Here is a 27,793-nt window from a genome sequence, read left to right as displayed (position 1 = left end):
TTCCACTTTTGTTTTGAGTACCAGCTGTTCCGAAGTGGAAAAACAAACTACTAGCCCTGTTAAAAATTTAGTGTTTGAGTTTACACAATTCCTATGTGTGACAGCCTGCAAAACAGGTTTGTGCACTCTGAAGGACATCTGGCATCTTGAAATTCTGTGGACTAATTGTTTATATCCTAGCAAGTACCTAGGGAACAAGTACATGTCAAGGAAGGAAGAAAGGTTGTGAAACAGAAGTAATTATTTTCCCCTGAAATCAGTGATATTATACACTTCTGTACCTCTGATCAAAGGCATATTTGGCCCTACTCCCCTTACACAAACACAAAAAAATTATCACAACTCAGTGCTTTAGGAGCCATCAGAAAGAAGGCCCATTTCAGAAACCTTCAAGAAGATTTTTTAAGGAATGCCAAAATGTGTGCAAGAATTGCTGTCTCTGTGTTCCTTGTGCTGGTCATCTCAAGGTACATCTAAACTGCTCAGAAAAGGCAGCAGCTGGCCCCAGTGAAGGCTTTCCTGGCCTGCAGGCTGTGTCAGGGCTCAGACAAAACACAAGCTTGCAGTGCAGCGTGGCACTCGTTATCAACCTGAGCTGTGAATGCTCACAGTGACAGTAAAAACTGCTCAGCAGCAAGTGCCTCTGTCAGCAGAATGCATGCAGCTTGCTCTCCACTGGAGTTTTAGCTATTATTCAACACTCGTAATCCCCGAGTGCTGAAGTGGTGCTACCTTGTTTCTATACTATATGAAATGTATCAGACACCTCCTGGCTAATAAATGTCACATAACAAGCAAAGGTTAGAGAGAAAACAAAAACAATGTACTGTGTACTACTTTGCCTTTTGTTAAACAGAAAAGTGATTGCCATGCACAGCTGGGACTTACTTGCAGCTTGACAAAATTCCAAATACTACAACAGTAGTACAGGTGAGACTCTTCCTTAATTGTACTCAATTTGAAAAACAGAGACTGACAATGTCTGAAAACTGGAGACTAACTCTGTGCCAGAGATCGGGTTTGGGTTAAACTCTCAGTGGTGCTTGAAGGAAAGGCTTCCACTTAGGCAGAGGTTTTTAGTCTCTAATTATAAGTGATACTTTTTCTTCCAAAATGAACTTTCTGTGGTGTTAGTGGGGCTTTGGTTTTGTTGTTCTTTTGGGGTTTTTTTTGTTTATTTGTTTGTTTTTCCTTTTGTAAGTGCTACCCTGCACACTAATGTTTTCCCTGGTTATGATCTGTTGGAAGCCCACGTTTCCATTAACATTTGTAGAAGTTTTTTTTGTCCATGGCCCACATGTTGCTCCTGGTGTGCAGCCAGAAACCCTCTGGTTCTCATGTCAGAATTACGTTACAGAAATGCCCCTCAGGAAAGCTTTTGCTCTCCAACCAAAACTGCCCAGGACTCTGTACCAAACGGACATCTTTCATTTTCAGTTCTAAGACCACCTGCCTTAAAAACACTGTAATCTGTCCCACAGTGTTCTGATATGAATAATGCTGAAATGACTTGGTCCTCGCATGTCAGCACTCCAAGACACTCCCAAATCTTTGCTTTGTGTAGTTACAAACACACTGTACCTCATGGGACAGAGTGCTGCCACAGCCCGTGCAGCCCCATAACCAAAACCTACTTGTGTCCCCTCTGTTCTGCGCTGTTTCCTCCAAATATACATCACTTCAAGCGATCTTTTTTGGGTTTGTTTGTTGAGATTTTGTTTTAGAAGCTTCTAAGGGTCACACCAGTGGAGGGAGGGCCTCAGTATTTGGAAAGTCCTACTGACTCTGGCTTAACGGGATGGGTTTTTTACATGGTAACAGCCAAGTCAAAGTGTCCTACAGAATGACCAGACTGGAACTTTGCACGCACGCTGTCCCCTTTTGGCTGGACAGGTACGGCAGCGTTCCTCGGGCACCCCGAGGGAGGGCGTGTGCTCCCACAGCTCCCCCGGGAGCCGCCGCTGCTCCCCAGCGCGGGTGCGGGGCGAAGCGCTGGGAGCTGGCCCGGGCGGTTCCTGTCCCCTGTCCTGTCCCTGTGCACCTCAGGACGGGTTCGGGGTGATTTTACACCAATGGGAGCCGACCCGGGCGGTTCCCGCCCCGCCTGAGGTGTTCGCGCCAACTCCGCGCTCCGCGTCCCTCATGGAAAAGGGGGCGGGGCCGGCGGGGACGCACGGCGCGCGCGGGGGCCGCCGGGAGTTGCAGTTCCTGAGCGCGCAAGGAACGCAGGCAACTCCATTTCCCGTCCGTCCTCGGGAGGCGGGGCGCGGGTTCTCGCGCGAGGCATGACGGGTATTGTAGTTCTTGCGCCGCGCCTCGGACGTGCGGTAGGAGGACGGCCGGGGGAGATAAAAACTACTACGATGGCGGTAGGAGAGGCTGCCGGGAGGGGGTACGGCGGCCCGAGAGGCCACACTGCGCTCGCGTCGGGGCGGCGGAGCACACGCGGAATCGGCGGAGCGAGTGCTGAGTCGGTGCCGCCGCCGGCTCCCCCCTCACCCGGGAGACGCTTCGGGGCCGCGGAGCCTTGTGGGGCCGCCACAAAATGGAGGCGAACGGCAGCGGCAGCGGGAGCAGCAGCGACTCGGCTCCCGACTGCTGGGACCAGGCGGACATCGAGCCGGGCAGCGGCGCCGGCCCGGGCTGCGCCCCGCCGGCCGCGGAGGCCGAGGCGCAGCAGGAGCTGCTCGGGGCGGCCTTCAGCCGGCAGCTGAACGTCAACGCCAAGCCCTTCGTGCCCAACGTCCACGCCGCCGAGTTCGTGCCGTCCTTCCTGCGGAGCGGCCCGGCGCCCGGCCTGCCGCCGCGGGGCTCTGCGGGCCGGGCTCTGCCCGGGGCAGCAGCAGCCGGGCTGCTCCGGCTCCCTGCGGGTCCCGGGCGCGCTTCCCCGGGACCTTCGCTCGCCCAGGGTCACCCGTGATGGGGAAAAACCACATAGCTCTGCTCTTCCTACGGTATATAAAATCAACATAACATATGTCGTGTACATAACATGTAACACTCTAGGAGTTGTCGAAGATTTTGGAGGTAATAAATTTAGTGTTGCTGGGGAGAAAAGCACTGCTTCAGCCGCCAGTGCCTCAGATGTATCTTAAATGTCTTTTTGAAGATTATATCAAGTATTTTTTTTCCTGACATAATGCTGATAAAGGATTAGTAGGGAAGGGAGTTTTGTCCAGCTGGCCTCGGCTAATGGAATAACCTGAAATTTACCCTGCTTTTAATTTCAAAGGATCTTTGTGTGCGCAACCAGTGTTTATACTAGATTTACTTTGCATATGGGAAATTAAAGGAGACCTACTTTTTCATTTTCAGCTCCAAACTGAAGGTTCCTCAAACATCAGACATGCTGTTTAACTTTGTGGTAGTGTTTTAATGTCACTCCTGCTCTAAGCTAAGGAGTTTGAGATCTTCCTGATTTTTCCTATAATTTTCTGTATCCCTATTGGTATAATATGAAACAAACTAGTGTTTCAGGTATTTATTGAATAATTTAATTTCACTAAAGACACTACTTGTTACATTATGTTGGCCTGATTTCCTCTTGGTTGTGGCATATTATTTATTGTGTTTTGCCTTGATATATTAATTGGTCTTGATCTCCCTAGAATCTAAAGTTAATGGTTGGTAACAACTAAAATCCGTAACTTTTATATATGACACTTTAATATTTTGGTAACAGAATATTAATCTGTTCCTTTTGTTAGATTATATGTTCTCCTAAGCTGTTCAGCTCACCTGATTTTTAGCAGAAGCTGTAGCTCATGTACTGTGCAGGCAAGTAGTGTCTAAGTGCCATAAAATAAACTTCAGAGGAGCCATGGCAGACTTGAATTCCATTTAGAATAAAGGTATATTTTAAAGTTCACAGATGTAGACGTAGACTGGGTAGCTTGGGGCTGTGATGAACACGAGGTGCACCTTTGACTAATCTTCAAAATCCATTCTTGTATTTTTTAGGTATTGCAATCTGAATCAGAAGTTTGGGGTTTTTAGCTATGTAATCAATACTGAAAGATTTTTAGTGTTTTGAATATTACTAGAATAATTTTGATTTTTTTTCCCCTTGGCTGCTTTTTTAAGGTTTCATCTAAGGATTCTATAGTTAATTTTTTTTTTTGTAGGAATTCAAACTACATCTCCTCACCTACTCATTATTTCTTCACTCTCCTTTTCTTCACTCTTTTGCTACTTCAGTAACCTGTGATGAGCTTCTTCTTTCCTGAAGTTAGGGATGGCTTGAAAACTGTCTGATCATCTGGGGTGGTCGGGGTAGCTTTGCTTTGTGTCTTCATTGCTGAGTACCTTTCCTACCTCGTGCTGTCATCTGCCTGGTTTGAATTTACCTTGATTGCTGCATCTTCTTTAAGGTTTCGGATTTTGAGTTTCTCTAAGTAGCTTCAATACCCCTAAGATTAGGCAGACAAAAACCTGCTGTTAAAAAATTCTGTTTCTTTCCTGACTGGAATACTGTACTTGCTAGGTACTCCGGGTCTGCTTGCTTGGTTCCAGGAGGTAATTGACACTCTTCTCCTTGCAGATGTTTGTATGAGGTGACAACTACTTTCCTGGCTGGAAGAACTAGGTGGAGCTTGCTCTGGGAATAAGTCAGAACAACATGTGATTAGACAGTGGTGCTGAATAGGTTACTTTTCAGCTACCCAGTTTGCTTTTGTTCCCATAGGGAATTAGGTGCTCTGTGACACTCATTCTTCATTATATAGTTTGTAGTGAGAAGAACCTCAATTAGCCTTGACAAATCTAAACCTTAAGAAATCAAAAAAGTTGGGTGTCACTTGAGGAATTTCAGTGTGCTAAAGTCAAGTTCTAGTAGTGCTTTTCTTCTTGGAACTTTCTCTTGGTGAGGTTTTGCTCGAGTCATAATTCCTTAGTAATTCAAAGCCATTCTAGATCAGGATAAATGTGTAGTAGCAGCATGGCATATAAAAATTCCCCAGGACTAATTCTGTTGTGTGGCTGCAGTGTGTGATAGTGTTTCCTTTCATGCACACTAACTTAATGTTTCTAGTAATTTGAATAAAATTCCTGTCACTTATGTTTAGAGCACAGAAGGAGCACTCTCAGAAGCCATTTATGGAATAAGATGTTCACTTTCTAAAACTGGGAAACTCCTGAGACCTGCATTCCTAATAGCTTACTTTAAAACTGGTTTACACATGCTTTCTTTTGATTGGAAATTGCATGTTAGGAAGAAAGCTGACTGATGTTTGCCACCAATATAACTTGTGCTCAAAATTCCAAATATAATTCTGAAACTATAATTTGATTTTATGGGAAAAGCTTATTATTTACATTTTTGAACCTAAGAAATATACTAAAACCAGTATGTTCTCAATACTGTGAGAACAAACCAGTTGTAGCTATGAGAACTTGCATTTATCAAATAGTGTCCAAGTCAAACTCGTTTGTGTAAAATCTCCCTTTGTTGGATTCTGTTGGAAATGTGAAATGAAGACTTCTTGTTTTTCTGTCAGTGACAGCCGTGGCTGCAGCACAGTTATGTGCCAGGTGAACTGGGAGGGTGTCACAGACACGTTGTGCTGCTGGGGAGACTCTCTGGCAGTTGCTGGACTAGCAAATTCAACTAAATTCAGGCCATGTGTGATAATGAAATGACAGTAGATTGTGTTAGGGCCTCTAAATGTTCATAGTCATAACTGTGCTTTGCAACTTCACTCTTTAGCTTCTATGACTTCTTTTTGTACTATGTTTCATTAATTTTGTAGATGGATGTAGCAGAAAATTACATTTTTTTCTTTGTTTCTGTATCAAGGCATGGTTCAGAGAGAATAGTTAACAGCAACCTCCTATTAATAGGATTTCTATTTTTTTTAAATTGAGTATGAGAGAATCAAAATATTTTTGAAAATGCAGCATCAATCTGCATTTTTGTGGTTCAGTTTTTGTCATAGTTCTTGAATGCTCACAGGATTCTTGGTAAAATTTATCACAGCTTCCTTGTATGGTCTTTATTGTATTTTGTGTTAGTTCTTCTTTTCAGAAATAATTTTTAAGTATTCACTGTTGACTGTGCTTGGAGCAGGAGACTGAAGTAGCTAACTCCTGGGATCCCTTCCAACCTGAATTGTTCACTGATTTGAAGTATGCAGTGGTAGTAGCAAGAGAAAAAGCATCATTAGTATGAAAGTAGTAAGAATAAAAAGTGTGACACACAGCAGCGGGTGTAAGGAAAGAGCATTTGTCCTTTTGATGTCATTAGGGCTACTGTTTAATTTGGTCATTCTCTTGACCACTTCCAATGAATTTGTAAACATCTTTGTTAATGACTACAGTTTAAACAAGTTGCCCCTACAGTCGTGAGCCAAGCAAACATCTGGCTTAAGATTCAGTGCCCCTGTTTGCTTCACTCCCTAAATATCCTCACTTGCCTGCAGTAGTCACTTGAAAGTTGAATTCAAGCAGCTGGACATCCTCGCCCTTCAAGTGCTGTAAATAAATGGATATAGCTTTTTTTCTTCCTGCTTTTGCCTGCCCTCATTTTTGGTGACCTTGTAGCAGCTGGGACATCCATATGTCAGTCAGACACAAGAGGTGGAGTTTCAGTATGATCTACTTCAGTTCTGAAACCTGTAGTTTCCAGAGCAGGATGATGAGTTATCTTACCACTGTGTTCTCCAAAGCCTGGCATCTCATTTTACACTGTGAGACTCTTCAATGTCCCAGTCCTCAAGAGACTTCACTTTGCACATGAACTTGCTGAGAAAGGCTTCTCTAAGACTAGTAGCCCACAGTTCAAGAAGCTGTTCTGTTCAAGGGTTACATGGTTTTCATGTCAGCCTTGTGCTGATGATTTCCTCACCAGTGCTGGCAGTGTTACTGTTAATCCTTCAGAACTGCAAACTTGAACGGCTCACATGGCAGCAAATCAGGGTTGTATTGTCAGTGCCAGTATCTGGGATAAATTCTTCTTATCTGAAAATCTTGATTTGAGTTGGCACTTGACTATCTGGAGCAGTCTTCTGTATCAGCTTCTCTAGACAGGTGAGCTGTACAACCACTTGTGAAACAGTGCAGGGAAAGGCTGGATGTCTTGGCACAGACAGTGATCAGATAGAGCATACCTGTGTGGTGCACTCAGGGTGCCAGTGTGTTACACAGATGTCCTTTGTCTACATCTAAAGTGTCCCCAGGAAGGTGGCCAGGATTGTGTTGCTCCTGTTAGAATAATTCATCACCATCATGGCCTTGCATGACTCCAGTAAAAGCCACACAAACCCCTGGGAGTCAGCTGTGCACTGCAAGAACTGTCCTGGGGGCTAAGGCTGCCTGCTGACCAGTGTTTGGCACTCTGCTTTGGGCTACTGCTTCAATGTCTTTGCAAGCATGATGTTATCTTAAAACTTGATTGCTCTATCAAAATGAACATACAAATAAATTGGAATAATTATTTGATTCTATTTATAATCTGGTTTTACAGTTCCACTTAAGGAATTTTGGCATTTTTCTCCTATTTTGTGATGAGAGAGATGCAAGGAAAAGAAGCAGCTGATTGTATGAAGCTAAGATAGAAAGATGGTTTTACTTTGTGTTTTTTATTATGAATGAATAAAGCAGTCATAATTTAATCCATTAAATTAATGACTGTTTTGAAGAGATCTATGGGAAAATGACAATGATTCTATTTCATTACAAAAGTTAGTTTAGGATAGGAGATGCAATACTAAAAATATGAGTCATACTAAAGATACTGGGTTATGAGAGATTTTTGTCAGAGTGGAATCCTGAACTGTTGAAATACTGAGCTTGGTTTCTTGCTTATCTGTCTTAAAAATCAAGTTATCAACTGAGCACAAATACTTGGCCTTAAGCAAAAGAGGACTTCAGTATATTCCCTGAAAATCCCCATAAGCTTTCTTAAACTTAGTTGTTAAGAAGCATGTCAAGTTTAGATAAGATAAACTTAAGGTGTGTCCTCACTGGGGAAGGAAGAAGGTGGGTCTTTTACTAAGCTAACATGTAATAAATGCCTATGAATATGAAACAAGTGCTAATTCTTTTGGTGAATTTTACAGAGTCACGTTAAACTATTAAAGCTGCTCTTGCACTGGTGCATTTTAAAAACTGGTGTATCCAGTGGTGAAGCTGGGGCATAGGCTACAAGCAGGGCAGAGAGAAGAACGTAATTTTGGGTTTAACTTTCAAAACAACTGCCTTACAGTGAACTCCTGAAAACCTTTTCTTTTTGTACAATTTTAAGTATTGAATATAAAGCACTTTGTGTAGCTTTATTTGTGCTTGGCATAATTTTTTGTGTGGTTTTGTTATCGAAGAATCTCTTGGGGCTTTTTTATTCTACTTTGCAGGCTGTGTACATTTGATGTGGACTTTTATTTTTTTAATCTGCTGTAATTCCCTTTATGCTTTCATTTAAAAAAAGGGGGGAGCAAACATCTGTTACGTAATGCATGAAAACTGTTGGAACTGTATGACTGTTGTGTAAATATGTGCTGAACTCAGGTATTGGAATTACACATACAAAAAGGTAATGGGAATCCTGAGGTGGGTGTCATGTGTTTCTTCACTCTTCAGGAATTCCTGTGAAGAAGGAACTTAATGCCTGTATTAGAGAAGCAATAACAAATTCACTATACAGGCATCTAAGTTTTGTAGATAAGATGTTTATTTCAGGCTGAATTTGCCCTTTTTTTCTTTTTTTTTTTTTTTAACTTTTTGTTTTTCCTTCTCTCTGCTGTGTGGTGCAGTTTCATTAACTCTGTAGTTTACCCCAGTTGTCAGGTTCCAGTCCTGTCTGGGTTCTTATCACTCCAGCAGCAGAGCAGGCTGGAGCTGAGTGCTGCTGTGTATTGCACCAAATTTATGCCTCTCATCAATTCTGTGAATGCATTTGCATTGTGGTTCAGGTAACTGCTGCTGAGGAATTACCAGTTAACCACTGGGCAGTTCTTACTTGTGTGGAGACCTTTTTCAGCTTTTCCTGTGCATCTGGTGAACCCTGAGGTTTGTGTGAAGATGGAGGTTGTCACTACTGCTTAGCAGTTGAGTTTAGCTTTAATACTGTGTCTTAACCACTGTTCTGATATTGATTCCTACCAGCTGTACCTGTTCTAGATATCAAAAACTTGCTACATTCTAATATAAATTTAATTAAAGATCAATTTTCTGTTGTTTATCTACAAGCATTTGAATATGTTAATGCTGCAAAGTTCCTGGCTTATAGTCTTTAGAATCAATATTTTCAGAGGTTGGATGATAACTTCAAATTTGTTGTACTTGTGCAGCTTTGGTTATTGTACAACAAAAACACAGACAAGTACAAAACTTGCTGTGATATGCAGCAAGCTCATCAGTAGTAGAATGCTGTGTGAATGAAGTAGGCAGAGTGGATTCTTCAGGACATGAGATGTATTTTAAAGAGACCAGTCACTGTGTTTTACAAGTGTGATTTTGGAGACTTGGTAGTGTACATACTCTTCCAGTGAATTTTCCATTTAAGAAATCCCCACAATTACCTTTTCAGGACAAAACTCTGAATTATATAATGTCATTGTCTGATGGCACCAGTAGATAAATGCAGCATCTGTATCCATTTTTGCGCTTGGCATTGACAACAAAGATATTCCAAAAAATGTCCTAAGGCTCTGATGTTGAGCAGGACTAAAGATAAACCGCTCAGTCCCTGTAATACCACGGATAAGGTTGCAACAGCAGTTCCTGACTTAGGGCTTGAAGAGGAGATGGAGATGGTTAGGTGTAAAATCCCAGAGTTGCTTGTCTTGCATAAATCCAGTAGTTACAAAAACTTGCTACATTCTAATATAAATTTAATTAAAGATCAATTTTCTGTTGTTTATCTACAAGCATTTGAATATGTTAATGCTGCAAAGTTCCTGGCTTATAGTCTTTAGAATCAATATTTTCAGAGGTTGGATGATAACTTCAAATTTGTTGTACTTGTGCAGCTTTGGTTATTGTACAACAAAAACACAGACAAGTACAAAACTTGCTGTGATATGCAGCAAGCTCATCAGTAGTAGAATGCTGTGTGAATGAAGTAGGCAGAGTGGATTCTTCAGGACATGAGATGTATTTTAAAGAGACCAGTCACTGTGTTTTACAAGTTGTGTGATTTTGGACACTTGGTAGTGTACATACTCTTCCAATGAATTTTCCATTTAAGAAATCCCCACAATTACCTTTTCAGGACAAAACTCTGAATTATATAATGTCATTGTCTGGTGGAACCAGTAGATAAATGCAGCATCTGTATCCATTTTTGCGCTTGGCATTGACAACAAAGATATTCCAAAAAATGTCCTAAGGCTCTGATGTTGAGCAGGACTAAAGATAAACCGCTCAGTCCCTGTAATACCACGGATAAGGTTGCAACAGCAGTTCCTGACTTAGGGCTTGAAGAGGAGATGGAGATGGTTAGGTGTAAAATCCAAGAGTTGCTTGTCTTGCATAAATCCAGTAGTTAGAGGCATTAAAAAACTGGCATCACTTAAGGCATATCCTGACTTTAAAATCAGATTTCCTACAAAGTACGTTTTGAGTCTCTCTCATATGAAAGATTCCTGTCTGGATGATCTTCACAAATGAGAAGAGGTGACAGACCAAAATGCACCAGTCCTGTGGTCTAAGGAAGCAGTAGGATTGCATCCTTCTTTTCAGATGATGGTCTTAAGGCACATTTCAGGCAATGTGTTCAATTCCACAGAGTATGGTAAATTTGAGCCTTTGTCTGAAATAACCTGACATAACCTGAAATTATTTATCAGAAATGAACAGTTACTATGGAGAGTGGGGGTTTTTGTCACTTAGAGTATGTTAGTTTTGAAATTAAGTTTCTTTATTTATTTGGTTTCTTAACAATAATTTTTTTTAGTGAGTGGTTTATGTTTCTTTCTGCTTTGAAGAAACAGTATATGTTTGATACAATTCAGTGTCCTCTTCCAAAGCATGTCTGCCACTTGTGTACCAAAGTGACCAGAGTTTAATGAATGGCTGTGGTTATAGCTGAATATCTGTACCCCCCTGGTTGTGTGGCACTATTGCTCTTTAGCATCCGTGCACAAACTGTCTTTCTGACTCTCCTGTGCTAGACCTGTACAAAATTTACAGAGGGAATTTTTATTCTACTTCCTCTCTGTTAGTTGTGAAGAAATTTCTTTCCTGTCTGCATACCTGCTGTATTGCAGACCAGAAAGTAAAACCTGAGTTTATATGAATGGTTTTGATTGACAATATATTTCTCAAAAATTAACGAGCTCTCCAGCCACTCGTAGAACGTCTGTTCCAAGGCAAGTGCATTAATATTGCCATTTGATACATTTTTCATTACAGACAAACTTCTGGAGTGAAATCAAAAGCTTGTTGAAATGATCTTGTAATTAAAATATTTATGCATCCCAACCACAGCATGTGTGAAATAGCCAACAATCTGCTGATGTGCTACAAAATGGAGGCTGTAGGTTCATACCTAGATTCTGTGCCACCTGCTTACCACACTCAAAAATGGGCTGCTTGGAGTCTTTTCCAGCTGCCAAATGGGAACGATAGATCATTTCTTAAAAGGATCTAAGGGTGTTCTATTCTTTCTTATGCTTTAGTGACTGTATGAAATCATTCTCTTCTAGCCTGGTTGGTTTGTTTTGGGGAGTGCAGCTCACGTGTGATCCAAGGCAGGAGTGCAGGGAATGCTTTCAGTCGGGCGTTGCTGTGCCCCCTCCCCGCTTTGCTGCCGGCCCCTGATGTTGTGCAGTGACCCACATTCACCCTGCCTGCAAGCCCTGTCCTCTGGCCCCCTGCCAGCTCTGCCAGCGCTGCTCCACTTTAGAGGAGTCTGCAGCAACTACGCAAACAGTGCGAAAGCAAAGAGGCTTAGAACCAGCTCCTTCTCTGTATGGCTTTGTTCTTTTGAGGGGATTTGTTTCATCTTTAGGTCCCATCATGCGTATAGAGCAAGTGATGCTCTAAGATCTGTGTTTGGAATCCAGCTGAAGGAGAGCTGGAGTACAGCTAAACAGAGGATATGAATTTTGTATGTGGTTGGGAAAAATAACTTGTTTCAAAGCATTATCATGAAGTTGAACTTATACCAAGAGAAAACTAAATCGGTTAAGGTTTTATGTGTGGTTACAGAAAGCCCCTTGTTCACGTGAAATAACATCCCAAAACATCAAGTGGTGTAAGTGTTAATTGCAATTTATCACTCCTAGTAGGTTAAATAATTAGTTACACCTCAGCATAAAATGTAGTGGCATGGTTTAGTGCATGAGAGGGTTGAGTAATTTATCCAGAAAACCATACTTGTAGCTTTGATAGATGCACATGACCACTGAGATTGCCCTCCACGGAATGGGACTGTGCTCTGGTGTTTAAGAAGACTGGCAAACTTACCAAACATCTGCATGAATTTATCATCACTTGACCTTAACAACTACACAAGATGTTAAGAATTTGTTTTTAATAGCTTCTTTCTATTTTCTACTCAACATTTAGTGGAAATGAGGCACAAGAGCAGTGTAGACATAGCTATAAGACCCTTTTCCTGCAGTTGTGATGCCGCATTGTGTCTTTGGATACAGTGAAACTGCTTCAATATTTTTGAACACCAGTTAGACACAACACTTACCAATAGCCAGCGTGCTCAAAAAGGATGGGCAAGTAAAATACAGCATATAGAAAAATGGCTTGCTTTAAGTGTATCTTTCCATTCAGGGGGAAAATGGGTTGTTTTTAGAAGTGGTATATTATTTTCACCATGTTTAGACAGTGTTCTTTAGCAGTATTTGTGCTTAGAGGCTGTGTTTAGTACCATTTGGCAGGGAGGGAAGTGGTCATTCTTTCCATACACGTCTTGCAGTAAAGCTGGGAGATGATCTTTTGTGGCAAAGTTTGGAAATTGGTCACATCATTGTACTTTAAAAGATAAACTCTTTTTCTCTGCAGGTGCACCTGCAGAGCCTTCTCCAGAGGAGCAGACAGCCTCTTGTGAAGGTAGCTGTTTTATCCTCATTACACAATTTTTAAAAAAATTATTGCAAATAATCTCTTCTAAATCTCTATGAACCTTTTCCAATCTTCATTATCCTCATACTACTGTTGTAAGGCAATGTGATTATCTGCATTTATTTACAGTTTCATAGGCAGTTGGGAAGAGCTCATAAAGTGGCTTATGGAAGATCATAAAACTAGCATGAAGCAGAATTTTTGAAATGAACCTGTATATTAAAAAGCTTTGGCAAGTGCCAAAACATCTGAACTATCCTTTTATTAATTTAGTAACTCATTTTTCTTTGTTCTTGATTACTGTCATGATATGTGTCTTTAATGATTCATTTCCCCCCCCCTTTTTTTTTCTTCTAGGTTCAAATGCTGCTGTTAACATGGAAATTTCAGAATCTGTTGGTAAGATGAGAATTGTTCCTTTGTACTATGATAGTACTATAATGTGCTATCACAGTGCTTTTGCTGAATCACTGCAAACATAGGAGAGCCTTTACACTTACAAATAGACCTTGGTGTACTTTGTTGTATCTTTATCCTTGGGTGAGGAAAGAAGTAATTGAACACTAGTGTGCATTGAGAGCTGCAGCTGGATTGCTTGGACACCGTAAAATGATGAGTGCTTTATTAAAAAATTATTTCGTATTACCAAATAGCCCCATTAGCATGTGTGGAATGGTGATTAGCAAAAAACTTCAAAGTGGTCAGCACTGTGAACAGTCAGAACATGGAAATTGTATCTTTCTCATTGTTTTTATATGGCTTATGACTGAACTTAAACTAGAATCCCTCTCCTTTGCTTTCTAAACATATGGTAGTGTGTGTCTGTGGATTCAGACTGCTGTGCTGGTCTGAGTGGATCTTCAGATCTGCTTTTTCTTTGTAAAATTGTTGCTTTGTTAAAACAGAAGTTTCTGTATCTTAGATTTCTGATGTCAGCACACAAGCTAGCTTGAAAGCTGCTGGTATTAATAATTTCAGGAACAAGCAGCAGTTGTCCCTTTTTCTGTAGGAAATGTTAACAGACCTGGCAGTTAAAGCCTTGTTTTTGCACCTTTGGGGCAGGGGCTTTTCTCCAGGGTAGTTCTTTTAAATTTCTTCATCTATTTGAATATATCCAATTGGTTCATTTTTAGTGGAAAATGGAGAGACAGAAATGTCCCCAGAAGAGTCATGGGACCACAAAGAAGACCCCAGTGAAGCAGAGCTGGGAGGTGGTCCTGCAGGGGATGCGGGGCCTTCTGAAGAGAGCGCTCAGGAAATGATGGAAGAGGAGGAGGAAATACCAAAACCGAAATCTGTTGTAGCACCTCCAGGTGCTCCTAAAAAAGAGCACGTAAATGTAGTATTCATTGGACACGTAGGTAAGTGTTAAGTGAGGGTGAAGTAGTTGGATCTGTCTGTTGTGTACCATCTAGAACTCAGAGGATTAGGAATTAATGCTGTTCTTTATATTAACCATGTGAAGCATTGGTGAATATAAAGAACAGGAATATTCATTCTGATGAAGCTGCTCTGGAAAAGGAAAAATTTAAAGGTCTTTCAAGGGTAGAGGGCCAAGGGTAGAGTGTGTTCTCTTGGAAACAACAGTGCCTGTGTTCATGATTTCTGAAGTACCTGCTCCTGTTGAGTGCTCAAGTGACATATCTGTATTTATGATCTGAAGAACAAAATCAGAAGAAAATGGTGCTTCTTTTCTGCTTATTTTAGGGTTCTTGCTATTGAATTAAAAAAATATTATTCTAAATACTAAAATTTGTAGGTATATTAACATAATTCATGGTTAAAAGAAGCATTTGTAGCAAAATATCTTCATTTAATAGTTTCAACAAGCTTCATAAAAACTTGTGTGGTGCCAGAAGTAGAGAAGAATTATTGAATCACAAGTTACACTATAAATTCTGTCTTTCAATTTCTATAGTTACTTACCACCTTAAAAGTACTGTAATTTGGGTCCTTGAGTAAATTCAGAATAGAGTCACACAAAGTAAAGGGGCTGTGGGCAGAGGTACATCCCAGTATTGAAGAGCAGCCCACACAAATTAGGAAGAAAGGATGAAGGAAGCAGGGAAAGGGATTTTGCAAGAGCTTCCCACACTCTTGACCCTGGCTTTAGCTGGATCACTGCTTGGTGAGGTTTTTTTGTTATGGATAATGCTGAATTTGTATATATGAAAACAGCTTGTTCAAAATTTGGTGTAATTTAATTGGCAACAAATTATAGTGGGAACATGGGAAGGTGCAAGATGCTTCCAAAAATTTCGATTATGGTTCCAAAAAGATGACTTAGTTCATAATGGTCTGCTGTTTCTAGAGTTTTACATTGTTGATGACTTGAATTAATTTTTTTTAGATGCTGGCAAGTCAACTATTGGAGGACAAATAATGTAAGGAAACTGAAATTTTAAAATTTCCTGTTCTTGTGAATTAAAAAACATCAATTAAAATGAGTAATATTTTCTTTGTGGCTTTAATTAGCATATGTTAATATGCTATCCCTGTCAATTGAGGTATTTATTGTCTTTGGAATTTCTTAATTCCAGCACATGAATGTTATTGCTATAGGATTTTCACTTAATGGAAGTAACTATACAAAAGCAAACATTATCAAATTTTAAAAATTAATAATTTTCTTAGAGCGTGGCTGTTTTTCTTTGTATTTTAAAATGAAATTTGAAGCAGCTTTATACCATTGGTTAAACTTTGTCCTTTCTGTGAAGATTTAAAAAAAATTAGTGTCTTCATTTCCCAATCATAATAATCTGTGGGGATTGTATAAGTAATTATTTGGAAATACATTTCTGCTTTGTGTAAAATTGCACTTTTATTTTCCCTCTTCTTAGGTATTTGACAGGAATGGTTGACAAAAGAACACTTGAAAAATATGAAAGAGAAGCTAAAGAAAAAAACAGAGAAACATGGTATGAACTCTGTGAAGATAGTAGCACACTTTGCCCTTTACTGCAATGAAACTGGTTTTAGTCTCATCCCAGCAGCCCTGGCTTCCTCCAGGCACGATGCTGCTCGTGTGCAGGGGGGATTTTTTGTGGGCCTCTTGTTTGGTTTGGCTTTTGTAGATTTTGGGTTGGTTGGGTTTTTTGGGGGCAGTGTGTGTATACAGCACATGTAGCAGCCTGATTTCTGCTTCAAACAACTCCTGCAAAATTGATTTCCCTTTTGAAAGCTTTTTCCTTTTGGCTGGAGGATAAAAGGGGTTCAAAGGGCTCTGGAAAAGGAGCAGTTGAAGACTTAGGAGTAGAGCATCCTCAGGGGATGGGCACTGACCTGAACTCACTAATGTTGTGTGAGAGGGGAATAGAAAGGGTGACATAGTTCTTTTCACCAAGCAACATCATCCAAGCAGCATCTCTTCAGACACCCCCCAGTCACTACAGAACAAAAGCCAAGGATGTCTACAGGCTGCTGTTAATGGCAAAAGATATTACTATGTTAAACCAGTCCCATTGAGTTATGAGCACGTTTTTATCATTAGTAAGAGCTTTTTTTTCTTCTTTATATTCACCAGTTTTCACAAAACCTGAAGGATCTAAGTAACTTTTTTTGTTTTGAAATTTCAGTTTACCTGACTGAAAGCTAGCTTGTTGGTGGCCAGTGGGAAAAATTATTAGGAGGGGAACAAGAGTCTACATAATGAAAATCTATCAAAGATAGTGTGAATAAAGATGGTGTCTATTTCATAGCCAGCTTCTGCTTAATATGTGCAAATAAATGAGAACTGGTAATTATAATCCTCAATAATGATATGTGCAAGTCATAACTGCTTTAGTTAATTTTTCTGAGAAGGAAAAATTGTTTTGTATTTGATCCTGAGGTGTTTCTGAGACTGAGGCAAAGTTTAAATTAGATGAGGTTAGATCACAGCTGAAGAACTCAGAAAATGAAAACTGTTTATTGGAATTTTAGGGAATGAATCCTTGTAGGTGTGTGAAGGAGAGCTGGCAATGGGCTCTGCAGCTCACTGTAGACACAAATCAGGTAGTTAAGTATTTCCAAGACCAATTTTAGCAATGCTGAGGTGATTAAAATAAGTAAGCAAAAATAAAGTATCTTATGACTAACAAATAATATATATAAATGTAATAAATAAATGATAAATAAATTATATATAAATGTAATGAAAATCAATAGAACAATGGAGTATTTGGGTTGGGATTTTTTTAGGTACCTCTCGTGGGCCTTAGACACAAACCAAGAAGAACGAGACAAAGGTAAAACAGTAGAAGTGGGTCGTGCCTACTTTGAGACGGAGAAGAAACACTTCACTATTTTAGATGCTCCTGGACACAAGAGCTTTGTTCCAAATATGATTGGTGGGGCTTCTCAAGCTGATCTTGCTGTGCTGGTAAGGAGAAATCAGATACTTTTATTTTGCATGTGCTGTGGAATTAAGCTTCTGATTTTTATTTTTTGTTTACTTCTTTATTCTTTTTGGTTACTTACAGCAGGCAGAATTTTCAAATGTTACATTTACTGAGATGAGTGAGTTTGGAGTAATTTAACAGCTTCTTAAAGCTGTCCACTGGTATCATTTGATTTTTTTACATGTCAATGCAGAAACTAATGGGTAATACTGAGAATATACCAGTGCATTTTGGAAGCTTTTTACTAGGTCTGACTACCCAAAGTTTTTTTAATAAGGCAGTGTTATTGATTGTTCTGTTGAGACTAATGGGTAATACTGAGAATATACCAGTGCATTTTGGAAGCTTTTTACTAGGTCTGACTACCCAAAGTTTATTATATTATTATTTTATTTAATTTATTTAATTTAATTTAATTTAATTTAAATTAATTTAATTTAATTAATTAATTTAATTTAATAAATAATTTATATATTATTTATATATTATTATATTAAAAAATAAGGCAGTGTTATTGATTGTTCTCTTGAGGGAATTGTAGAACTTTTATTAAAATATGTATCTTTAATTAGGTTATTTCTGCAAGAAAAGGAGAATTTGAAACTGGATTTGAGAAAGGTGGACAAACAAGAGAACATGCCATGTTAGCAAAAACAGCAGGTGTAAAGCATTTAATAGTTCTTATTAATAAAATGGATGATCCAACTGTAAACTGGAGTAATGAAAGGTGAGTTTAATATTAAAAAACTAAATTTCATTGACAGATGCTATAATAGAATCATTCCTAGGTAAAGTAATTTTTGTATCCCATTATTCCTGAAAGAATTGTTGACTGGTGGACTAAAAACAGAGGTTATAAAACTGGCAGGAAAACCAGAAGCTCCATGCCCAGGACAGTGCTTCTCAGTTCTACACTCCAGCATTCACTGTCAACTGCTTGGATCCATGCAGACATATCTAACAACCCCCCATGCATTCTAGCATAGTTTAATTGTTGACTTGGAAACTTTATACTGAGTCTAAAAAAGGAAGTGATTGTGTTTTCAGTAGTCCAGTTTGCCAGAGTTGTGAGAGAACCTGCTGTGTGTTCTGCCCAGCATTGGAAGTTTTAGTGGAAGCCATGAGGGCCTGTGCAACCTTGGAATGTCAGCCTGCTTCACTCAGAGACAAAGGCACACCCAGTTCTCTGTCTTGGTCCTGCCCCAACCTCTGACATTACTGAATTCAGCCCAAACTGAGATGAGGCAGTGTCACAGAAATAAATAGATTAAACCTCTAGAAGCTGTGAAGGAGACAGTGCCAGCCTGCAGCCTGACCTCAGGAGGTGTCTGGGTGATCTGTCCTGCTGTGCTGGCCTGGATCTCTCTCTTTAAGCAGTTCCAGCTTGTGCTGCTGCTCCCCAGCCCTGTCATTGCAGCATGGGGAGAGCACTGACAATGCTTTATGGAGCAGAGGAGTGAGGGGAATAGGGGAACAGACAATACTGAGCTGTCTGAAGGTTGGGGAGAAGATGCAAATAGGCCTCCAGATCTTAATTAGGCTTGCTTGCTGCTCACACAGTAACTTAACTGATGGAACTGAAATGTCTGCATGTTTTTTAAAGCACAGGATTGTGTCATGATGAAATAAGTGGAACTTACCTTGATCTGCTTGTCATTTTAATAGATATGAGGAATGTAAAGAGAAACTGGTGCCATTTTTGAAGAAAGTTGGCTTCAATCCCAAAAAGGACATTCATTTCATGCCCTGCTCAGGACTGACTGGAGCAAACCTCAAAGAACAGTCAGAATTCTGTCCTTGGTATATGTATGTATCTTACATTGAGCAACTTGAATATTTGCTATATTTCAATAAAAGTAAATGCTTCAGTGAAGCTGGGAGGTAGCAGAGCATGGTGTGTAGTTGTGTGCCAAAGTGCTTGAGGAAACACAGCCATGCAGCGTGCCAATGAAAAGCATTTGCAAACTGCAGAAGATGATTAGTAAAATATTAGCAGTGTTCTTTGGCTGAGTGAGTTCAGTGCCTTACAAGCTCTAGAATTTGCCAGTGATGCTGCAGCTGACGTTGCTAGGATGAGTAATTGTTTGATGTGAGCAGTTTGCTTGAAGCTGTATTATAATTAGGGACAAGCCATGGCTCTCAGTGCATGTCATGTCTTTCAATACTGTTCAGTGTACTTTAAAAAGAATTAATGGAAGTCACATTTGGACCTAGCTTTTGGTTTTGTATTTCCAAAATATATTACACATCTGTTGTGAGTCTCAAAGGAATAATTAATTATTAATAATTAATAAAAAGCTTTAACTTAAAAACATGCATTTCCTGGGTATGAATATGTTGGTTGAGCTAAAGTGGACACTACTGATGGGATGTTATAATAGATTTAGCTGTCTTAGAGGTCATTTTTCTAAATGATGACAAGATGAATATGATGCCTTTTGTTGGACTGCATTTATCCATTTTGAGTAGTTTTTTTAAATGAAAGGGTGCTCGTGAAATTGAAACAAATGCCTTCTGCTTTTTTAGTGGATTACCATTTATTCCATACCTGGATAATTTGCCAAACTTCAACCGTTCAGTTGATGGACCAATCAGGCTGCCAATTGTGGATAAATATAAGGTACAGATTAAAATAATAATATAGAAAGGATGAAGAGGCTGTTTTCAGAAAGCAGAAAATAGACTATTTACTGTACTTTTAGAGGGTATCTTTTTTTCTTTGCTAATGTTACATTTCCAACTGCAGAACAGAGGAGGGAAGGGGAAGTAAATAATTTTGGCATTATATGAAACTCCTTAAATCTGTAATCTTTCATGACAACAATTTCCAAAATACTAAGTCTAGCGGTGCTAGATATTCATAGAGTTAAGTAATCAAACTCAGAGGTAAATCATAAATAATGGACTCTTTAGGAAAATGTTCTCAGTTGCTATGTAATGATTTCTTTTTGTGAAGGACATGGGCACTGTGGTCCTTGGGAAGCTGGAGTCGGGCTCTATTTGCAAAGGACAACAGCTTGTGATGATGCCAAACAAGGTATGGTAAGGTTTACATATTTTAAAAAATTACTACCATAAAAAAAGAGCTTTGTTCTTAAAGATACTCATTACTTTAAATCAGAAAATGTTCTGTTGCTTTGTTGAACAAAACTAAGCTCTCACATTTTACATGGGTGATGTTTCTGGAGACAGGGGTGTTGTGTAGCTCCTTAGCAGTCAGAACTTGGGTTCTCCTGCCTTAATAAATTCAGTTGCTGGACTACAAATTATCACACTTCAACTGCATTTTATTTCATGGTTGTACAGTTGGCCCACTAAGCCTTTTACCTGCTGTGGGTTAATATTGCTCAAGAGTTTATTTCTTTTCCCCAAGGGGAAACGGGAAAAAAACCTTGAAAAAGAAAAAACTTCTTTTAAAAAATTCAGGTACTAGTAATTCATCATTCAAATATTTTAAATGTCCTGAAGCTTGACAGAACCAAATATAATTAAACTGCAATGGAATTTTTTATTGAAACATTGTTATATTACAGTTATTTTGTCCCTGACTAAAATATTCATAGTGCAAAACTATGTTTTTGTTTTCTTGAAGCACAATGTGGAAGTTCTTGGAATTCTTTCTGATGATGTAGAAACTGACTCAGTAGCCCCAGGTGAAAATCTAAAGATCAGACTGAAGGGAATTGAAGAGGAAGAGATCCTTCCAGGATTTATTCTCTGTGATCTCAACAACCTTTGTCATTCTGGACGCACATTTGATGCCCAGGTAGAATAAAAACATTTAATTGCTCTATAGAGGGGTAAAAACCATGGAAATACTTTATGTTTTGCCAAATCTAAAACTTCAGTAGTTTGAAGTTTCAGTTTAGATTTCTTACTCACTGCCATATCTCTAAATGGGCAATAATGTATATACTTAACACTGACATCATTAATTTGAGTTTTTAAAATATAAGTTGTTTTGAATGTGACTTCTCAATGAAGTTTTAGATACTTATAATGGTGAAACAAGACCTCATCAGACTAATTCTTGCGTTTTCTACTTCCATATTAAAAACTTATAAATTTTAGCTCTTTGATAAAAAATTGTGTGTATATTGTTCAAGAGACTTTTAAATATAGTTCTGCATTGATTATTCTCTGTTCTTTTATAACTGAAATTAGGAAAAATGCACTTACTTTGAATTGTTTTACAGATAGTGATAATTGAGCACAAATCCATTATCTGCCCAGGTTATAATGCAGTGCTGCACATCCACACCTGTATTGAAGAAGTTGAGATAACAGTAAGTGTGATTTTGAGTTGTGATGTGAATGTAAACAATCCAGTTGTTGGGATGAAGAGTTCTTTCATGTCATACATTTGTAGAGCAGCTAAAGCAACAAAGCTCCAGCCTTAAATGAAATTCTGGGTTGCCCTAACACAAATAAAAATGTCTGTAACTATTAGCATAAGCCTTCTGAAAAGTGGTGTACATCATGACTGAATAAACCATGCAAACTTTTTCATATATTTGTTTGTAAGTATGTTCTTTCATAGACCAATTCCGTTTGTGAAGAAAAATAATTCTTATTTTAGCACTCACAACTATTTTTTCTTTCTTACCCAGGCCTTAATCTGCTTGGTAGACAAAAAAACAGGAGAAAAAAGTAAGACACGGCCCCGTTTTGTGAAACAAGATCAAGTCTGCATTGCCCGTTTAAGGACAGCAGGAACGATCTGCCTTGAGACATTCAAAGATTTCCCTCAGATGGGTCGCTTCACCTTAAGGGATGAGGGTAAGGCTGCTTCAGCAGCAGGTACTGGCTGCTGCAAAAACTTATTGGACTCAGAGCCATATGGCAGTGAGGTATTAAAATGCTGTTATCTAGTGGAAATCACTCTCTGGGTAACAATGGAAAAGTTAATCTAAGCAAATTGTTGTCATTGTGCAGAGTCCTTGCTAGTAACAGAGAGTTTTGTTTGAATAATGTACAGAAATATGCATTGTGAAACAAAAGACTGGATTTGAAAAATAACCATCAGTGCTTTTTTAATGTGTCCTGGAATGTCCACCTACAATACAAATACCACAGTTTCACTATTTAAAGTTGAAAAATACCAGGGGGGTTGTACGTTAGGCTTTTCACATGCACACCCTGGTAAAACTCACAGATTTGTGGGATGTGTTTAAAATAAAGTATTTGAAGAATAGTAAACAGATATGGTAGTGATTCTACCTTGCTTTCTCCTGAGATGAGTGTAGAAGCAGGCTTTCCCCAATCCACATGGTGTTCTTTGCTGTCAGAATAGCAGGCTTAGTATTTTTAAATTTTTATCGTGCTCTTAAAATCTGCTGATGCTGCAACATAATTTATTCTCTGTGATTTCTTATACTTGAGAGCCTGTATTTTGGGGCAAGTTTTCATGTTCTTGGAGATGTCTGCATTCCTTTCACAGTAAATATAACTCTGCTGTTTGTCTCCTTGGTTTAGGTAAGACCATTGCAATTGGAAAAGTTCTGAAACTGGTTCCAGAGAAGGACTAAGCATTTTTCTCAATGACCCCGCACAATACTGTGAGGAAAATCGACTCAGCAAAAGCCTACTTCACACCGCCGTCTTATTTTCTGCCCATTGATAAACTTCTCCCCATATTTTGCAAAGACAAATTTCACAGCAAAGGTCCACATTATGTCAGCTTTCTCATATTGAGAGCTCTGCTATGCCACTGTTGAATTTTCCCAAAAACAATTTTTTTTTCTCCCAAATTCTGCTTCCTTGGAAAGATTCGGCAATAGCTTTGTAAGTGATGTGGACATAATTGCCTATAATTATGAAAATCTAAAGGATTTTTAATGTTTAATTTCCCCCAGCATCTATATTAAGACCTCTTTTTTCCAGGCAGATCATTCAGAGTGTGCGAGTGTGTGTGCACATGTTACAAAGATGACTACCATGTTAATAAACTATTCAATTTGAAATCTTTTTCGGTATTGGAATTGCTTTTGAATAATGTTTTTTATCCGGATGTAACGCAGTTGCATTAGCTTTTTAACTTCCCAGTAACCCAGATATTTGGTTACTTGGACTTTTCTAAACTCCTCAGCCTCCCCACACACACAGTTTTAAATGAGGCAATTGGGCACTCAACCAAGTTTGTATTAAAATAATTAGGTTTGCCCCTTCCCTTTCTTGAATGCATTCTGAAAATTAAAAAACATTCATGCAAATGTGGCACCTTCATTAGCTTTACATTTGTTAATATCGTCAGCAAATTTAGGTTGACCTAACATCATTACTAGACACAGGAAGTCAATTTTGAAGGCTAGAACTACATATTGTGTCTTTATAAAAATTCAGCATTATTAAATTCTTAACTGCAGAAAATGCTAACAACCAGTAAATCAGCGAAACTTGCAAAAATAAGAGAATCTGTGGCAATAGTGCCTATTAGTATTTATAAGAGCTACATTTTGTGGGAGAACTGGGCCAATTAAAAAGTGCCAGTTACATAAATTACTCGGTTCACCCTGTCTTTAATTGAGAGGGCTGGATAATCCTTGCTGTTTTAAAGATCAGTCTGAACTGAGAGGGAGAAAGACTATTTAAATCCCTAAGAGTTTGCACATACTGAAATATGGGAGGGTCAGAATCAAGCACAGTCTGTAAATTTTTGCATATCAAAAAGCAATGTAAGCTTATGAGGACCAGTGAAGTTTTTCTTGAGAAATTAAAGCAAAACTGGTTCAAAGTAAAGCTTACTCAGTACAACTTGAAGGAGCTGCATAATAAAACCCTATTTAGCTGCACTTTGAAAATGGACTGTCTGCAATTGCTGTCCTGATTCTAACAATTAGGATGAAGGCTAAGGGATTTTTTTCATTTTCCAGAGAATTAGTAGTAATTATTAAAAGGTATCTTCTGAGCTTCTTCAGAATATCTTAAAATAAACATTCTCAGCTGTAAAATTAGTGAGCCCATCTTCTCCCCCAAAGATTTACAGTCTAGTGACTGTACCTGAATTGAAACTCAAAACTGAAACAGATTTACCTTTTTTGGATTTTTTTTTGTTTTGTTTGTTTCTTTGTAACTGTGGAACTCCCATTCATTTCACTTACAGCTACATTGTATGGACAGAAGAAGTTATTGTCCTTCAGTTTCATATGACTACACTTGTAGCTACCGTAATGCATGGAATTTAAATAAATTTTATTATGTCTGCAAATCTCTGGGCTTTTATTTTTTTGGTAAATCAGGGTTTAAAAAGTAACCTTTTTTTTTTGTTGTTTGTTTCTACCAAGTGAACAAAACCCACAGTTCCTTGGATCTTAAATTAATGAAGAAATTAAAAGCCAGGGAAACTTACTGTCTCGTTCATATTCTGGACTGACAAGATTTCCAGATATCTGACTGCTCTTTTGAAGTAAGCTCTTGGATTTGAAATTTGCAGTGACCATTATTGGAGAATACTTACAGTTGAATTCTTAAATTGCTAGGTCCTTTAAAACTTTTTTTTAAGGCATTGAAGTGTGTCTGAAGACTGCATGATGCTCCAGCATCAATTTTCCACTGTTGAGTAAACTTAACGTGGGATTTTAAGACTTCATTATTTTGAGGCTGGACTGAGTATTTAATATTTAACTGAATAATCACCTGGTGGGTTGGAGTATCAGTAGATAGAAAGTCAGTATTTCCATTATTCATCCCATCTAGTGCATCTGATTACCATTTCCATAATTCCAGTTAATGTCTCCTGGTCTGTAAACTGAGAGGTTGTATTATTATAAATTCATTAACAGAACCCACATTATGCAATTAAAGATATTCCTATCCTGTAGGAGGTTTTTATTTGGGTACAAAATATTTGCATTCTATAGCAAATATATGAAAATGTAAGGTATGAATGTGCACAAGTTGGCTGCATTTTGGGTAGAAGAGCTGGAAGTACATTGTATTTGAATAGTCCTCAGATTACATCTCAACTTTTTCATTTCATCTCCATTCTACATTTTATAGTCCCATTTTTGCTACTATTAAATACAGCTAAATCTAGATGAAAGAAGACAAAAAGACAATGTGGCTTTGTTGGAAATAAGTACTATTTGCTGATTCACTGATGTAATAAACTTTTTTAAATTACCATTTTGAATATTTCCTTTTGTGAAAATGTGGTATGCTGCTTTGAAGATGACACAAAAATAAAGGAGCTGTGCAACCACAACAGCTGAAAGGAAGAGGGGGGAAAAAAAAAAGATAAAAGTTGCATTGAAGACACAGCACCCCCAGGAGCACTGCCAGGGTAACTGTTTGCATGGGGTACTGGCTGGGTATTCCCATGGTGTAGCTTTAATTCATACCAGCAAAACTCTGAGCGTGTTTCTGCAGAAAGGAGAGTTTGGGGGTTTTTTCCCTCAGTGTAATGGCATTTGCAGTGTGCTGCTGATGAGGATCACACCTTTCTCTCTGACTGTTGGCCAAAGTGTGTAGTGCAGATATGGCTTGAGTGCTTAGCCATGATGTAACTTATAAAAACATAAGTAGTTACTCTATAAATTAAGACCTTGTATGTCCTTGAACTGAAAACCTTGGTATATGTAACAAATACTAAATGAAAAAAATACTAAATGAAAAAAAAATCTGAATATGGAGCAGTACTAATTTGGCAACAGGAAAAAAATTCCTTGTTCCTGCAGGCTGCAGGAAGTAAAGCACAGTAGCTGGAGGAATGGGTGCAATGATCAGTTGAGTAACATTGCCATCAACTGTCCACGTGAAACCATTCCAGCTACCTTGGTCATCTTAGCAGACAATCAGCAACTGCTCCACAAACATGATGACTCCAGTACCTGAAATACTTATTCTGGTAGCAAATTGTATCCCTGAACAGCAAGCTATTGATGATGGTGTAATAGTGTAAGAAAAATAGCTGTTTTAAGGAGATTTATCCATGGGGATATTTGCTGGTTGCAATTTTTATGCCCCTCTACAGATTTTCTTCAGTGGCGTAAAAAGCCCAGTGAAAATTACTCAATGAAGAACCTCTATTTTAGACTACTTATGGCACCAGTCTATATATTAAAAATCATGTTATTATGAGAAATGTGTTTTTATAAGTGTTTGTTACTGAATATTACCTAAGAAGAAAAGATTGTTTCAATGTCCCAGGTATTTGATCTGTATTACTCTGGCTTTTCGGTTCATGCTGCAGACTGTTGAAATGATGCTGTTAAAGCAGATGACCTGTACTCCAGACAAGACTGTTTTCTTCCTGAACTGGTACTTAAAGGCTCTTACTTATTCTGCTCTTTTTGTATACTCTATAGAGGATTTGGTACCAAAAAAATAGACCAACAAAACTGGAGTTACTACTGAAGATTTTATATTGTGAACATGTTTATTTCCTTGTGTTTATTTTATCACACTATAAACCTGACAAGATACTACTTTTCCTCTGAAGAAATACTAGAAAAGGATTCTAGTGTTACTATAAAATAGAAATTTATGCTAACAAACCCAAAACCTGTTGTCTGTGTATATATAATGTTTGATAATCCATATCCTTTCATTGGCTTTCCTTCCAATGTACATTTTTCTACATCTCCTGCCAGTTCCATACACCTAAAAAAGTCCACCTACTTCTCAGTAAGAGTAGTAAGAGACATGACAGATTAACTGCTGGGTGACAAAAAGGTACCTGAGGCAGTGTTGCTGTCATGTTAAGCCCCTAGAAGGGATGTGAGACAAAGCATTGTTACAAGAAAGCTTTGCAGCTTTGCCCAGTGCCAGGGACTCTGGAACAGCCCTCCTGGTGTCTGTGCATGACTTGCACCAAAGGCTGCTGTCAGAGTCAGGCTGCAGCTGGAGGCTGACTCCAGCACTGCAAAGGAGCACAGGGGAAAGAAACAGTGCTTGAATCTGCTCTGGTGGGGAGATTCTCTTCTGAGCTCTCCTGTAAGGCACTTCTTATGTATGAGTATGCAATCTCTGCATACTCTTTGTGCTGGTTTTGTTGCAAGAACTGCATTTACAGAGATCTGGGGTTTTGGCATTGCTGTCAAACAGTCTGGAGGAGACAAGCTGGGAACTGAAACTTGAATAACCTGAAACCTAAAATACCAGAAACAATTGCACCTTTTACTGTGTGAAAGTATAAAATTAGGCATATAAAAAATATCTTAAATAAGTAATGAGGTAGAATGTCTTGAAATTATTTTCCATCTTAGCATTTAAATAAGCAACACAATTTTTTTAAAAGAAAAATACACACTTTCATGATCCAAAAATTAAATTGAGAGCTACAGCAGAATAGTGTACAGCAATAACACCAATAATACTAACAAACCTGATTTCCTTGTAGGAGTACCTGTAAATTTATGACATTGCTAAATTAAAAGTGTGCCCTTTTATACTTTATATTC

The 27,793-nt window shown here is 38.7% G+C and overlaps 1 protein-coding gene across 1 annotated transcript; it reads left to right on the top strand.

Moving 5' to 3' along the window:
• Nucleotides 1–2,371: 2,371 nt before the first annotated feature.
• GSPT1 (G1 to S phase transition 1) lies at nt 2,372–24,600 on the top strand. The gene is made up of 15 exons (XM_039731940.1): nt 2,372–2,870; nt 12,955–13,002; nt 13,372–13,413; nt 14,148–14,375; nt 15,365–15,398; nt 15,855–15,932; nt 17,194–17,374; nt 17,966–18,120; nt 19,059–19,199; nt 19,920–20,013; nt 20,350–20,430; nt 20,986–21,159; nt 21,590–21,679; nt 22,004–22,172; nt 22,869–24,600. The coding sequence occupies exons 1-15, from the start codon at nt 2,546–2,548 to the stop codon at nt 22,919–22,921; spliced, it is 1,893 nt and encodes a 630-aa protein (XP_039587874.1). The 5' UTR covers nt 2,372–2,545; the 3' UTR covers nt 22,922–24,600.
• The last annotated feature ends 3,193 nt before the right edge of the window (nt 24,601–27,793 follow it).

This window comes from Passer montanus, unplaced genomic scaffold, assembly GCF_014805655.1.
Source record: "Passer montanus isolate IOZ18808 unplaced genomic scaffold, ASM1480565v1 scaffold8, whole genome shotgun sequence".
NCBI lineage: Eukaryota > Metazoa > Chordata > Aves > Passeriformes > Passeridae > Passer > Passer montanus.
This window is presented reverse-complemented; position numbering and strand designations above follow the sequence as displayed.

Coding starts and splice junctions, on each gene's coding strand:
- GSPT1 (XM_039731940.1), top strand. CDS start 2,546: ATGGAGGCGAACGGCAGCGGCAGCGGGAGCAGCAGCGACTCGGCTCCC. Junction 13,003..13,371: donor GCAGACAGCCTCTTGTGAAG/GTAGCTGTTTTA, acceptor TTTTTCTTCTAG/GTTCAAATGCTGCTGTTAAC. Junction 20,431..20,985: donor TTGTGATGATGCCAAACAAG/GTATGGTAAGGT, acceptor GTTTTCTTGAAG/CACAATGTGGAAGTTCTTGG.